This window comes from Pseudopodoces humilis, chromosome 18 (assembly GCF_049639895.1).
Source record: "Pseudopodoces humilis isolate 2021_Gansu_Grassland_sample_001 chromosome 18, ASM4963989v1, whole genome shotgun sequence".
NCBI classification, from domain to species: domain Eukaryota; kingdom Metazoa; phylum Chordata; class Aves; order Passeriformes; family Paridae; genus Pseudopodoces; species Pseudopodoces humilis.
The window spans coordinates 15,350,434-15,366,444 of NC_142217.1; the positions used below are offsets into that span (position 1 = coordinate 15,350,434).

General features: G+C 39.5%; 1 protein-coding gene across 3 annotated transcripts in view; it reads left to right on the forward strand.

The window, feature by feature from the left end:
* USP22 (ubiquitin specific peptidase 22) overlaps nt 1–16,011 on the forward strand; it is a 92,316-nt gene that overhangs the window by 61,755 nt on the left and 14,550 nt on the right. For all 3 annotated transcript variants that reach the window (XM_088064152.1, XM_005523042.3, XM_088064154.1), the window contains 2 exons: nt 5,200–5,369; nt 11,960–12,107. In XM_088064152.1, the coding sequence (XP_087920278.1) occupies nt 5,200–5,369; nt 11,960–12,107 (318 nt within the window). The remainder of the gene's footprint in view (nt 1–5,199; nt 5,370–11,959; nt 12,108–16,011) is intronic.

A 16,011-nucleotide genomic window follows, 5' to 3' on the forward strand; every position in this document is an offset into this window, starting at 1 on the left:
TAGAACTGTATTCTGATTTGTGATTTAAAAGACTTAGCTTAAAGGTTGGGTAGAGCAGAAGAGTGAGTGAAGCTCTGCAGGTTGTGCCTGTTGGTGATGGAATAGCTCAGGGGAGGAGGTGGGTGGTGCTGGTGATACAGCTCAGGGAAGGTGGTTTGTTTCCAAAGGGATTTACAGTGATTCAAACTGAGCAGTGACTGACCTGGCGGCCCTGAATAGCTGGAGAAGAGGAGTCAAGTCAGAAAAAATAAAAAAGAGGGAGCATGAGCATGTTTTCACCTGGTTCAGCAGTAACCCAGCAAGGGAAGATTATTTTATTGCCCTGAGGGCTCATCTTCACTTCTTTGATCTGTGGTGTAATCCCTTGCTTGGTGTTGCTGTCAAAACTACTCTATTGAAAAAAGATCTACTGATGAACCAATGTGAACCAATGAATCACAAATCTTCTTCCTCTTTTCCCTCCCAAGATTATTTTTTTCTTTCAGGGTCGATTGATTGTATGTTCTGTGTTTGCTGGAGGTAGTTGAATTTAAGATCACGTGGTTGAAATTCCTTCATTTAATGTGACTGTGGCAAAAGTTTCTGTGGCTTTTTCTTAAATAGTTGTCAGAACAACTTAATACCCAAATGTGTTATTGGTATGTTTGTAAAAAATGTTCTGTTAAAATCTCTGAAGAAAAAGTTTGAATTCATTTGACTCAGTGTTCCTGCTTCTGTAGTTAATGTGGGCTTCAGTCCCTGAGAAAGGATGCTTAGCTGAAGTGTTGGGGAGTAAATTCACCAAAACTGCATGGTTGGGGTTTTTTTGATCGCTCACGTGATCATTGGTGTCACAGAATGTGATGAGTTTTCCTGTGTAGACTTGTAATTTCACATATCTGTATACTGCTGCTTTCTGAAATGAGTATTTTTGTGTTAACATTTCAAAAGGGATTAGCTTTGGAGAATAATTGCTGTCACTAACCCCATTAGCCAAACCTTCCACTCCTGGCACACAGGTGGAACAGCAGCTCTGGGTCTGACTGGGCCAGTGTTTGTGGCAGCTCCATTCAGGTCATGTGTGATATATTCTACACCTGAAACTTGAGAGCTGAGAGAGAATTTGGGTGTAGTTTTAGGTACTAGGGCAGTCCTCTCTTGAAATATTTTCAGAATGTTGTTGCCAGTTCCTGTTGGACGAACATAGGACGAAGACGCAAAATTATTCTAGAAATCTTCACTGCTGTGCTACACTGTTTGTGTGATGTTGAACTGTCTTTAAATATTTCAGTGAGCTCTTCCTCAGCTTGCACTGGCTTGTGACACCGTCTGATGGAGCTGCAGGGAAGCATCAGCACCAGATGGGGGACTGGGGGTGGGGGACAAAGATTGCTCTAAGGTGTCATCAACTTGTGCTTTGTGTAGAAAGGATCTCAGGCTGGCTGTGCTTTGGTGCATCTGAATGATCTCCTGACTGTCTCACCGCGGTACATTGTCCAGTGACTGCTGCTCTTCCTTCCAGAACCTTCATTTCACTAAATCCCAGGTTTCTGCATGGGAACATTTGTTCAGACTGGTTTGTTTGCTGTCTTTCCAGTCCCAGCCCAAAGCCTGGGTTTAGAGGCAAACAGAACCTCCTCCATGAGGGCAAGATTGGTTTTTCTGTATTTTCTATTCATGTGTGGTCCTCTCATTTCCCTGCTTCCCCACCTCTAATAGCTGTAGAGTTGCATTTCACGGAGAAGTGGAATTTCCTTATCTTGTCTTGGAGTTTTCATCTCCCCTGCGTGGGTGGACTGGCAGAACTAGTGTTCTGGATCTCCCTGCATCCCAACAATCCTTCTTGCCCAGTGTTGCAGATCTGCTGCTTTGAGCATTAGAAAAACAGACCCCATTCCTGGAAGAAGATGGAAGAACTGAAGCTGACAAAGGTAAGCCAGCCAGAACTCAGTCTTGAGACCAAATGTACAAAGAATTTCCCAGATGGGTTTCCCTGTGTGCTCAGGGCATTGAAAAAGTAGATTTCTTGCCTTTGCTTGTGCCTTGCCTGCCCAGCTTGTGGCAGAATGAGAGCAGTGATGGTATTCCATGCATGATGATTAAAGAATATTTGTTTCTGTTATGATTATACCATACATGACAATTTTGTCTTGACAGCAACATTAATTTATTCCAATATTTACAATTGTATCAGCAAGGTTCAGAGCTAAAACTGCTTTTCTGTGAAGTACATTTACCACAACAGCACACATCCGTGTGTGGAAAATATTAAGTATCTCACAGGTTGTCCTTGCTTATTTCAGAAGCAATTCATAAGAAACAAAAATAAAGACAATGTTATGAAGCACAGCAGAAGTTTGCAAAGTACCAGAGCTTTATTATTAGTCGAGGTTAGAGCCTGCTGGCAATCCTTAGACTCTGACACTGTGCTCTGATTAGAGCCTGGTGGAGATCACTGTTGGTGCTCTAGCACAAATGGACTGCTGCATGTGAGGTTTTGGCACATTATTTTTCTATTAATTTATGACCCACATGTTGCAATGTTTGACTGCTCCAGCAAAACCTTGCCAGACTTTATTAAAGGGGAGGGAATAGGTGTGGCAGGCACAAAGCTTTTACATTCTCAATATGTTATTGACCAGAGTGCTGTACGGGCTCTAATTTTTAGCTGTTTTTCTTTCCAGCAAAACTCATTATTCCCCATAAAAGTTAAGCACGGGAGGATGTGTTGTTCTGAGTTCTGTCAGCTCTTTAGTTTACTTACATCCAATTCTGATGTTTTTCAGTGTGCTGCAATTACTTAGGCAGTACCTGAGCTATAGTTCCTCATACCTGTTCCATTTCAAACACCAGTTTAAGAGTCTCTACAGCAGCTGCAGTCATTGCTCCCACAAGGATAAGATTGCTGTGTGCTCCTTTGCTTTTTCCCTTTTCAACTGAGTTAGTTCTCGGGTTTTGATACAAATCACCAATTTCTGATTTTTATTGGGGTTTGGAGTATTCACGTTTCAGACTTGTCTGTTTTGCAGGTTGCTTTGTCTTGGTTCAGTCAAGTGAAGACCCAGCACATGAATCGCTCCATTTAGGGCCATGAAAAACTGACACCAAAGACCAAGGAAGCAGAGTAAACCAAGAGCCTTCTGAATTTGATGTCTGTAACTGTCTCCTGGTGGCAACTTTGAGGAAGATTTGATTCCTGTGGTCACAGGGAAAGACGGTCCAGCCACAGGCATGTAATAAATGATGCTTAATAAATGATTCCAAAAAGCTGCCTTTATGTGTTTGCTTTTGTGAGTGCTCTATTAGACACCAAAAAGTGCTAGGGGGAATCTCTAGATTTACTAGTGGTTTTCCTCTAGTTTTCTGTGCTGAACAGACTGACTTTGAAATCTGGTGCTAACCAGGGGGAGAAATAGGGAGAGACTCTTCTGCTTCTCAAAATACCCTGCATGTCAGGGAGCCTTCCAGCCTCCTGTGAGCACAGCCTGTGATTTAAATAAACCCAGTCAATTTTAAATGGCAGAAAATGAGGGGAGAGGTAAGCAAGAGGTACCAAAACATTTCTCTACTTGCACAGCACGAATTCCCTCCTGTTGTGACATTGTTTGCAGAGACACAGACTGGGAATTGAAATAGGTTTTGTGGACCAAGCTGAAGCATCACACAGTATTTCAAGCTGCTCCAACAAATTAACTATTTAACACTCTGCTAATGTTGTGCACACACTTTATTGCCTCCCAGCATGAAAATCGAGCAAATAATTGCAACAAGCTTCTGCCCAGTAGAAGTCACTGTAATATAATGAGAAATTTTGTCCTGTGAGTAAACAGAAGGAACAGGAAGCTGTTGGAAGCAGGTCGATGTTGCTTTAGATACAGGAAAAAAAATTTAGGAGTGCTCTGTGTCCGTGCCATCCGCTCCAGGTGCAGTTCAAGCTGGTGTGGTGCTGGTTCTCCTCGGTAATGTAGCAACTGGACCACACCCCCTCCTGCTGCAGGATGCTAAAGAGCCCTTGGAGCACTATCTGCTGTACTGCACAGAAACTGCACCACTTCTAATTACCACACCACTGCCAGCTGAGAGGGTTTTTTCATCCCATTGAATGACAAGGAAATTGTTCTTTCTCTGTCCAGTAATCTTATGTGTTCTTTCAATGTTTCTGTAGTAATCCTATTTTTATTGCAGAAGAGGACTATGTTAATTTTAAATCAATACCAGAATTGTATCTTGTCGGTGCATTTTATCTTGTTTCAAAGTAAGTTGTTGATTAAAAATAAGCATTCTTGGCCACTTGATGCTCTTCTTGTTTACTGCTCCTGTATGGTGGTATTATGTTAACATTTTGGAAGAATACTCAAGGATTTGAGCATGTTTTTCTTCTCACTTAGACTTTGCAAATGACTGAAAAGCTTTCCCCACTCCTAACCTCTCTTCTGTTGTGCAACAAAAGAGCTTTCCTTTAAGCATCTTGGTTTCCAAGCACAAGGAATCGTCTCTGGGCATTACTGAACGTTTGACTTAAGGTGTGATGAATCCTCTTATGCCAAGTTGAATATTTTGATGTATGCTGTAGATTAATGTTTAATTTACCTAAAACGAGTGTGGAATTAGTGTTTTTCAGAGTTTGTTTTTTAAAGTTATTCTGTTCAGATCTTGGGTTTTATACAAAATCTCCTGAGTCTGCATTGGATGTCACAGCCTGACTTGGTTTGTCAGGGCTGTTTCCTTTGCTGCCTGTCTTAGAAAGATGATGATTATAATAGTACAAAAACCTTTTTCTGGCTTCATGACCTGCATGGGGGAAAGCTTTTTAAATAATCTGAAAATTTACTCACCAATTTCTTTAAATGTGTTGGTTTCATACTGTACTGACTTAGCAGTTGTTGTCATTGCACTTTGGTATCAGTCTTGGGAGGGATGTGTTTTGGTGACATGTGGCACTACAGCCATTGCAAAATAATGGTATTGGTGTTGCTGAACTTCTAGGTTTTCTTAGAATTTAAGAAATCCTAGTGTAGTTCAGAAAGCTTCTACAGCTTCTTGTGACTTGAGTACAAAAATACCAATAGCCTCCCTAAACCAGTGTAAAACTGTATTTGGAGCTGTGCATGTAATAGAATAAATCCATGGCAATAATATGAAAAATATGTAAAAATGCAAATCTACCATTTTTTTAGCTTGATAATGCTTATGATCCCCTCCCCCTTTCTGTCTTTATAGGTCTACGAGGGCTAATCAATCTTGGGAACACATGTTTTATGAACTGTATTGTCCAGGCACTTACCCACACTCCACTGCTGCGAGATTTCTTCCTCTCCGACAGGCACAAATGTGAAATGCAAAGCCCCAGCTCATGTCTGGTCTGTGAAATGTCTACTCTCTTTCAGGAGGTGAGTGCTGTTTGCTACAAAGCATCACCTTGCCACAGACGCTGTTTCTTACCCTGGAAGGAATTGCATTCTGATTGCAAAGGGAATGCAAGTCATGTTTCCCCTCAAAGTGCAGTAAAACAAAGCAGCAAAGATTGAGATCTCACTGTCAAAAATACCCAGCTGCTGAAAAGAAAACTAATGGCTTTTAAGTCCTGTTGTGAAGTCACCCTTGTTTAGGCAAAGCTGGTATTGGAAATAATTACAGTGCTGCCTGTTCTAAGACTGATCTGGGAGTCCTTAGTCTGAAAGCTGAATGTGTGCTTTAATTAAAGGTGCAAGTTGTAACTGGAAAATATGTCATGAGCTCTTTGGGTGATCATGGGAGTGAGAATAAAGCAGTAGTATACATCCTTGTGGTTTAAGGTACTGGATTATGTAGGTCTGTATGAATATTTTAAAGATCTCCATTCAGTGCTTGTTCACCAGCAGAAACATCTTTTCTGTCATCTCTTACGTGCAAACCCAGTAAGGGCCAGGAAGGAGAATAAAGAGAACTAAATGTGTTGCTACAGTTTGTGTCTTCCCTGTGCAAGCCACAGTTCTTTCCCACTCAGGAATCTGCTTTGCAGTGTGTCTTTACTGTAGGTCTGGTCCATGCTGTGTGGACAGGCACAGGCTTTTCCTTAATAAATAGTTAAAGAGCTTTATTAACTATCTTAATTCCACATCAGTAATGTAAGGACTTTGGGTAGACATGGGCTCCTAGTTTTAAAATGTCTTTTAAAACAAACCCAGTTCTGTGCCTTTCCCTCACTGGTGGATCTGCTTTCTTGGTAAGTAAAATAAAACCAACCAAAAGACCAAAAAGAGCTGTAGTGTATGTGCTGTCATGGAGCATTTAAAAATGCTGGAGATGTCTGTACACAGAGCAGGTTTTCTGTGCATGTCCTGTCATGAAAGTTCATTCTGACAGGGACTAATCTAAAAGAGCTTTACCTTTATCTTGTGGTTTTCAATTTGATTTTACTTCTCTGCCTTTTTCACCAGAGATGATTCTTTTTGCTCACTGCAGGTGAGTTAAACATACATAGAAGAAGGTAAAGCCCCCTTAGTTGTTCCAGTACAAAGTTGTTTTCTGCTCATGCTCAAGACTTCTCAGGATTTGCAACATTTCATGCTGCTTATCAATCATTAGCTGTATGTTACATTTCTTATTTTTGTTCTATTTTTCAATTGTTCCCAGGTCTGTCAGGAAAGGAGGGAAAAACAAAAGGCAGGCAGACCAATAGGTAGCAGCTGTAAGATTATTGAAACCAGATGTGCAGTTAAGTGAGGAAATACCACAATGCCTAGATGAAAAAAGTCAGTCATGGTATAGAAATACCAGTTTCTGTACACTGTTAATACAGAAACCTATTTGCTTATTTAAAAATAAGGAACCATTATATCCTTGATATGCTTTCATCAAATAGTGATATAAGATCTCATACTGATGAACATCACCATACTCTATTTGCACATGCATTTTTTAAAAAAAATCCCTTGGGAAAGGGGAAATGAGTGTTACATTACAGATTGAGAGGCTGCAGGAAAGATCAAGACTCTCTAGGTAATGATTTTTGTTTCCATTTTTGTATGTGGAGCCCTGTTGATGGCTCAGGATGCCTTTTGCTCTATTCTAAGCATGGAAAAAGAACAGGCTGTTATCCAAAATGGGGCTTAAATGCAGCATTTGTGTTAGTTTCAATCATAATAAAGTTTAATTTCATACACAATTTTGGGAACTCAGCCTTCATTTTCAAACCAAAATTCATGCCTGCACTTGCATTAGTTCTATTAATTAAATGTTCTGCAACACAAGGGTGTATGGATGAGGGAACATATCTGTGACACCAGACTGTGCAGACTGCAATAGTCCCTGTCCTTATTTCACATTAAATACTGCAGCCATGTGCTGTAGGAGGACACAGAAAGTGACTCAACCTCCTTGAAGTAAAACTGGAGCTTAATCCTCCTAAGCAAAGCTGTTGGGTCTGTAACCAACTTGGTGTATTTTAACTCACAAGCAGTAAATACCTTACTGCTTTTATGGCACCCCTTGTACAGTTCTGTTCCCAGTGAGTTTTAATTTCTCTGAATTTGGAATTAAAATGAAAATCTTGCGTTTTCTGGAGCAGACTGGATATGTTTCATGTCCCAGCTCTATCCAGTGGTTGCAGTGAAAACTCTGTCTCTGCTTTTGCAGAGCTGAGGTCTGAGTGAAGGAGGGCAAACCAGGAGATCTCAGTGCTCTGGTTAAGAATTCCTTTGTAATTGAATTACCAGGGAAACTTTGATTCAGGTTCTGTCTTGTTTCTACATAGCTTTCCCACTGGGATTAACTGGTGTGGTTATCCCAAAGCATCTTACCCAGGGACAAACAATCAGGGCAAGGGTTAATTTCATCTCCCCTCCACCCATCTCTTCTGAAGGTGTGATCTTAGGCAAATGGAATGCCAGGGGATCTGGTGAGTGCCTGAGTGGGAGCTCTCCAGGAGAAAAAGCAAGACTGTTTTGAACATTAAATAAAACTTACTATATAAAAATAAGCAAGTTTTGCTCTTTTGCCTCTTAAACAGAAGTTACCCATCCCACTTTATTTCTTTTTTTGTTTAAGATCATGTAGTTATATAGGTTGAGTGATTTCTTTGTGATAAATAGGAAGCTAAAAGTTCTTCCACCTTGAAGTAGGTTGGTGGTGAGTAATGACTATCAGATGGTTCTCAGGACTGAGGTGGTTTTTTCCTGGTAGCTTTTCTGGCAGACACACCAAGCATTGAGCTCTGTTTGTTTTAAAAATATCTGACTGCATCAATTAACATTCTCATTTGTGCTACATGCAACCTATTTCTCAATAGAATCATGACATGACTTACTGCTTAAGAAAAAGAATGAAAAGGATTTGGGAGTAACAGATAGTGGTGAAGCTGGATGGAGGGAAGATAGAACACAGAATCCATTCATTGAGCCTTTTGGCTGAAAGGGTTGGTGCACTCTTTTTTACCTACTGGTGTTTGTGTTGTAGTTTTGCTTCACCAATGAAAATGAATTTCAGGATGGTCCACACCCAGAAGTTTATCCAAATCCTTTCCTGAATGACCACTCAGGAAGGTAGGATTAGAAGATCTGTGTCTCATGCTCTCTGTGACTGGAATAGTAAGAATACCTGGGAGCTGAGCAGAATGCAGTGCATCTACTCAGAGATGGAAGGAACAAAACCTTCCTTTTTCCCATCATTACTCATCCTTGTGAGCCTATCACAGTGCACAGCACAAGCATGGGAAGAGTTGAGAAGTGAGGACCAAGAGGGAAAAGGAAGAGATGATTTATGGCTTTGATATTTGAGGATGCTACTGTTGAAGTGACTTAGGTATAAAATAAGTTACAACACAGAGTTGTAACCCCCAAAAGAGGGGGGCGGGAAATGTATTTAAGGCTCTTTATATAGACAGAAGCCTTGCCTTTTGTCATGGAAAATACAGACTTTGTGTTGATTTAGTAAAACCTTTTCCTTGAAATAAGTGTAGAACATACAGAGTTCATGCAAGCAAAATGTATTTTGTGATTCTTTGAACCATTGTTCTTTGGGAAACCTCTAGAAGGTGTTCTCTTGTATGTGTTCCATGTGTTGCCCACTCCTTTCATGCATTGTAAATTGCCAGAAAATTTAAAGTCTTTACTGAGAACCAATTTCCAAGAGGAGTTTTTGACTTCTCAAATTGGACTTGAACCTGGTGCAAGATTTCTGCCTATAAACTTGTAATTACAAAGCTCAGAGACTGTTTAGTGGATACATGTGCAGGATAAATCAAATTTATCTGTTTACTCACATAATTGAGAAACTTCTGTTTTTGGCAGGAGGAGGAGAAAGAAGTATGTATGTGTACGGTGGGGTTTTGTTTTGTTTTAAAACCTCACTGGTGTCTGTATACTTTTGGTAACAATGATGCAAATTACAAAGCCTATGGTATTGTAAATGCCCCTAGATTCTTTCTAGAATGCAACAGCAAGTGTTTTAAGTGGAAAAACAAAATTACTTTTGCTTGCGCTGTGTGTGAGAATGAAAGCTTTAAATCCTGGTTGGTTTATTCCTTTCTGCCCCCCTTCCCTTTTTTTTTCCTGGAACAGCAATTAAGCAGTGTATTACCCAGCACTTAGAAATTGCTGAAACTAGTTGTCTCCAAGATAAACAACTGATACTGCTGAATTGAAAACAAATTTAAACAAAAAAAAGTTTAAATCATTTTCAGAACAGTTGTGCCATTGAAGTGTTTTAAAGGTGACTTGCAAATACATCATTGTTTATATTTGCACACTTCAGTGAGAAGGTTGGAATAAGACTTTACATGGACTCTTTCCCTTTTTGTGGGTTGGAACAGCTCTGATAGGCTGCTCTTCCCAGCAGCAAGGAAATGACAGAGATGGGATGAATGTTTTATACATTCCAGTTAAAATATTGTTATTGAATGTGCTCAGATTATTTGTTTTATTTAATATTTATTTGAGCAGTGAAGCTTTTCCCCCACCCCACATTCTTACCAGGCAGGTTGCTCTTTTTTTTGTGTGATAATAGTTAATGATTTGCTAAAGCTTCATGTCAGATCCTTCTCATCCTACTGAGGCAGCAGAGAATGTAAAATCTGCTGGCAGGTCTTGTGTCTGCAGTGAAGTAATTACATGGAGTGCTGGTGGTTAAAATGACCGGAGAGCTCTGGGACTAATTGTAAGGAGTGACAGAACAGGGAAGTTTTATTGCTGCAGTTCCCTGAATTATGTTGAGCAGCAGCTGCATCAGCAGATTTCAATTACCACACTCCTGCTCCAGTCCCTCGGTGTCATCCTTGTTGGCATCAGAGTTAACTATTGATCTTTATATTTATAGGAGCATTTTGTGGTGTTTGGCTGCAGAGGTGCAGCTTCTTGTTTGGGAAAAGCAGAGCTTGTGAGGAAGAAATTTCTGTGGGAGGAAATACACTAAAATCATGTAGAAAGCCCTACCAATATGAGGACTAGATGAAGACTGTGCTGCCTTTTGCCAACCTGTTCCTTAAAATGCAGTGTTTTCTCTCAGCAGGTTTGTAGCACAGTGCCTGTGCTTGGACTTCCTTAAAATGCTCAGAGACTGTCCAGGGAGATACTCAGGGCTGGGGAAGGAAGCTCACATTTCCAATGAGGATGAGAGTTGTATACTGCTGGGGGTTTAAATCTTGTTTTTGTTCTGTGTATTTGCCACTGTCTGTCTTCTGTTTGGGAAGAGTAACTGAAAAGAAACTGCCATGGATTTGATAGGATCTTGGGAAAACAATTGTGGTGTTGCAGGCAGCATTTACTGGCAGATACATTTGCCAAAGGTGAGGGAAGGCATAATTTCTCATAAATGTTACTCTGTCAAGTGAATAAACTCTTCTGGGCCTTTTCTGACTCCTGCAGGATCACCACAAGCATTTCTGCTTTGCTTTTGGATGTGGTATCACTGTGCAGGATAAAGGAAGGGCTGAACCTCAACCCAGGGAAACACAGACCCATAGCATGGGTGGTTTTTTGGCATGTTTTTTTGGGGTGGGTTGGTTGTTTGGGGTTTTTGTTTGTTTGTTTGGGTTTTTTCGAGTGGGATCTGGCTGGATTTTAATTTAAAAATGTTTCTGTGGGTAGTGTCCTCCTGCCCTGTGCTGATTTCCCTCCCCAGCTGTGTTACCCCCCAGCAGCAGCAGCAGTGTTTCACATCAGGCTGTGCTGACTGAATAATTCATCTGTGCACACTCTTAATGTGCTTCTGGCAAAATCACCTGGGGCAGTTTTAGTCACTCCAGAGCCAGCTCATCAGATTTTGACTGAAGCAGATGAAGGAGCAGATGCAAGAGCTGGTCCAGCACCAGATTCCCAGGCAGGGACACCAGGGGCAGCTGGCTTTGGGGATCGCTGCTGAATGGGGACCTTCAGCTCTGCAAAAACAGCTGGCTCAATAAAGTTGTTTTTGAAGTCTTCTACAGTGAAAGGCCAGTACTGGCATGAGGCTGCTGCCCTGCTTGGAAATTTTTTCCATCAAATTGGACTGCACAGCATTTGGGTGCAGAGTTGCCATGGGTCAGGGCTGGCTGACATTCAGCATCTAATATTCTCATCTTCAGTGTTTGTTCTGATATGGAAGGGTGGGGGGAGGCATTTCATTCACATAATTTGTGAATGAAATTGCTGATCATTTTCAAATGTAGGATTTTTTTTCCTTTCTTTCCTCCTCAGGCTATTTTAATAAAAGCCAGTGGTATCAGTAAGCAAATTGTGAGTGATGTTTGTGTCTGTCTACCCCACTCCCTGCACCCCCACATGTTTCAGGCTAATCCATCACAAATTGGTGGAATTTCAGGGGAGAAAACTGAGCTACTCAGTTCTGAGATCACTTCTCCAGTAGTCTGTGACAAAAGCTTTCTCTCTCCTTTATTATTAAGGCCATCAGAATTAAACAGTTTAAATTGATTTGACTAATTGCGCTCATTTAACTTTTTAATAATGAAATGCTCTGAGCCTGTGTAAGTTGTTAACAGTCATGTCCTTCTCTTTGCTTTGAGCAGTTTTACTCTGGGCACCGATCTCCTCACATTCCATATAGGTTATTGCACCTGGTATGGACTCACGCACGGCATTTAGCAGGGTACGAGCAACAAGATGCACACGAGTTCCTCATTGCTGCATTAGATGTGCTACACAGACACTGCAAAGGTAAGGTTTGTTCTGTGGCTGCAATCAACAAGGATTATTGCATCAAAAAGAGGTAGAACCATATTTTCTTAAACCAAGTCTAGTGCCAGTACAGCACTCTTAGCAAATTCCTTTAAAATTGTTCGGTAGACTTCAAATATTTATAAAAATATAAACCATTCCCATTGTCAAAAAATACCAAGAATTAGAAGGAGACAAGCCTTTATATTGGTTTCAGTCACTATCATGATGTTCTCTTATTGGTTGTGAGTCACTGTCTTTTCTTTTAAATTGCCATTTTAATTCTATTTTTACTTGAAGTAGTTAGAACTCTTACTCAGTGTGTCATGGGACTGATGAAAATAACATAGGGGAGAGGCTATGTCTTAATACTATTATTCTACTTAAATATGATTCTACTGTATTTCTGATACCAAATTGCTTACAGAAATGTGAATAAGAAAGAGCAATGGGTGGCTATGGTATCTTGTTTTATTAGTCTGTATAGAACAATACGTAATTGTACAATTCAGTAAAAATATTCAGTGCCATGCTTTTTGATTTGAAGTATCTAAGTCTTGATTTTCTAATATCATATGAAATTATGTGCTTTCTGTTCATTAGCTGAACTAAAGCTGAACTGAAAATTTCCTAATCTGCCAAATGTTTGTTCTAGCTTGATTCACTTACTGCAGCGACAAAATTTTTACTATTCATCCAAGGGAAAAGTAGTAGGGTTGATATTAACAGAACAAATAAAAAGTCCTTGGTTATCAAAAAGAAGATTTAAGCACTCAACTTTGCTCAAATTTTGCTTAGGAAAAGCACTTAGGGTTTAATTTTTTGGTTTATCAGAGGACTATCAAAAAGGAAGGCTGCTGCTGCTTCTCTGAACCATTGTGAGCCTTGCTCTTGTCTCTGAGGTAGCCCTGCATGGCAGCACATGGGCTTGTTCACATCTGTAATTGGTGCCTCCAAAAGAGTTTTCTCCAAAGAAAGTATTGCTAAGGACAGGAGTACACAGAGCAGTTCCTTTTTAGTTACTAATATCTGTCATTTGACAACCACTAACTGGATTTCAGTAATCCAAATTAAAGTGGTGTGGAAGTCCAGTAAGGAGCAAAATCTACCCAAATATTGACTTCTCACTTTTTAACACTGAATAAATTCACCTGCAAACAGAAGCACTTCTTTGTTCCTGTTAAATTTCTGAACCATTGATCTAACAAATCTTGAAGCTTTTTTCATCATCTCTGATAAAATGCAATGCTCATATTTCTTCTACACATCCTCATTAATTAATGAAGCAGTATTTGTGTCTCAGAATGGTAAAGAGAAAAACTTGCAACAATAAAAGTCCCTGAGGTCTTCTCAAACTGATAAAGACTCTGAAAAGACTTTAGAAAAAAATGTGGTTTGACTTTAAATGAAGAATCTCTCTGCAGCCAGGTTTTCAAAATTTCTGTTTCTGAAGAAATAGAGAGGCTTTTATTAAATCATAATAAATAATCTATACCACATCAAGGTAATTTAAAAGAAGTGGTTGAGAAGTTGTGTGGGAACCAAACAAGTTAATCTAAACCAGAATTTCAAGTATAGTCATGCAAAACCACATTTGGAACGAACTAGTTTTCAGTTTAATGAGAAAGTTTTCCCACTTGTGTATCCACACAGACACACTTGCATGGGAAGTGTGCAGATGTAAAAATATTATTACTAATAGTGAGAATGTCCTACAGCTACAATAAGCAAATAATACCTCCCCTGCCAATATTAAATATTTATTTTAATCAACGGAAAAAGCTTTTAAAGCTTCCAGTCAATAGTAATGAAGTTTTGCAATTAACACACAGTGAAATAAAATAAAGTCATGGGGGAAATTTTGCTCTAGTTTTTGGACATTCTTCATGATCAGCAAGGCTTTAGGCACCAAAGTAAATGAAAGTGTTCCTTATGTATAAATATCCAGTGATGTTTGTTTGGCTGTCATTAGTCATTTATCCCTTTTCCATTCCACATACTCAGTTGTCTAGGAAGTGTCTTAATGCAAGTAAAGACAAAGCTGTGAATATTTGTTGTTGTTCTGTCACTACCTAAATTAAGAAGAATACGTGGTTTTGATGTCCATGTAAAGATAAGTTTTGTGATCTTATAACTGCCCTGAGATGATTATGTGGCAGGATGGCCCAGGTAATTTTGTTTTGATTTGATTAGTGTTTTAAATACTGGTTGAGTCTATACTTTGTTTTAGTGGCATCTGTGGAGTTTTGGAAGTCCAGGATACCTGTCTGATCTCCTTGAAAATCCTGTCTGAGGGGTGATAGATGCACTGGTACTGTTGGGATGAGCTGTGGCATCTGGGCATATTCTGAACCCTCAATAGGGCTTCTCTGTGCTGCTGAAGTAATAGAAAATATTTCTGAATAAAAGGGGTCAAGTGTGTCTTGCCTGTGCATCATTTTCATTTCAACAGCTGGAGGCTGGTGATCTAACTGGAAAGTAGTATTTTGGTGAAAAAAATAGTGTAAAAAATCAGTATTTCTGTCCAAGTTGTAAAGCATTAAGTCAGCTTTTAGTCAACATGGCAGATGCATCTTTATCCCCAATGCTCTGGGATAAATTCAGGGTTCTAATCTGCAAACTTCCACACCAGTGAGGTTCCAAACATACAGACACTTTTTAGTTTCCCACCTTTGTCTCAGACATCTTCAGTTTCGGGGAAAATTAGACCAGAATTACTGTTCTCTTAAAAGGATCAAGACTCCAAGTAAAAAATTATTTTTCTGTCCAGTGGCATCACTGGCTGTGGGGGTTTCTGTACTTAGTGCAAGAGCAACAGCAGTCAAGTGGCAGAGATGGGCACTGGTATACAAAGGTTCAAAAAGCAAGATAAAAACATAGAAGTAATCCAGTGTTTTTATCCCAAACTTTATTCATTACTCTAAAAAAAAGGAAGACTAGTACTTTAAAGCTGATTATTCCTCATTTATTTGGATTTCTTGAATCATTTTGCATTCGCCTTTAACAAGGGGTGCTGCAAAACAAATCTGAAGCTAGAAAAATAATGGTGTGCTGAGATTTGGGAGGAAAACAGTGCCCTGCTCTGTGAATTCTGTATGATATTCTTAGGAATTGATAGAGCATATGCTTGTGAAACATGTCATCTGCTCTGATCCATATAGATTTGTGTGTACACTGCTTTGTCAGAAATAACAATCACTTGTTCAGAACACCAGGGACCAAAGCAAAGCAGAAATATTAACATTAATGTCTTGTTTTGATAAAGACCCCTTTTAAAATCTGACAATTCTTGACTTTGCTTTTCTCATTTAAAATACAGAATAGAAGGTTGAGAAAAAACTTTTATTTTTATATCAAAACTGAAAGCAATCTTAACAAATTGTCTATAGCTCTTCTTACTGTTGCTGTGTATTATTTTCCTTTAGTGGTATATTAAATGTCTAATTTGAACACAGATTAACATGCTTAGTTATTGCACAGACACAGTAGTAACCTGTGGGGGTTTTTTGAGAGTTGCATTTAATTTGAATCCAAACTCCTAAACTCAATTTTCAGCCATTCTCATAACCACATTAATGTGTATATCCATGTATTTTTAAGTTTGCTTTTAGTCTCATTCTGACCATTCTTAAAAGCTGCTGATTTCCCTGGACTGGATTTAAACCCCAAAAAATGTCTGAAATTAAAACCTCATTTGGGAGATAGAAATGTTGAAGGGAACCTTAACTTAAGCACAACAATCTAGCAGCTTCTAGTTCTCAGCTGCATAATATACCTCCCCTCAGCATCTGTTCCATATTGACAAGTGTGTGTAGGTGGTAATCTTACTCTTTTTTCCCTCCTCTCCAACCAAATGTCATGGGAAATAATGTTGAGTGGGTAATACCCTTCTGTTTTGCTGGGA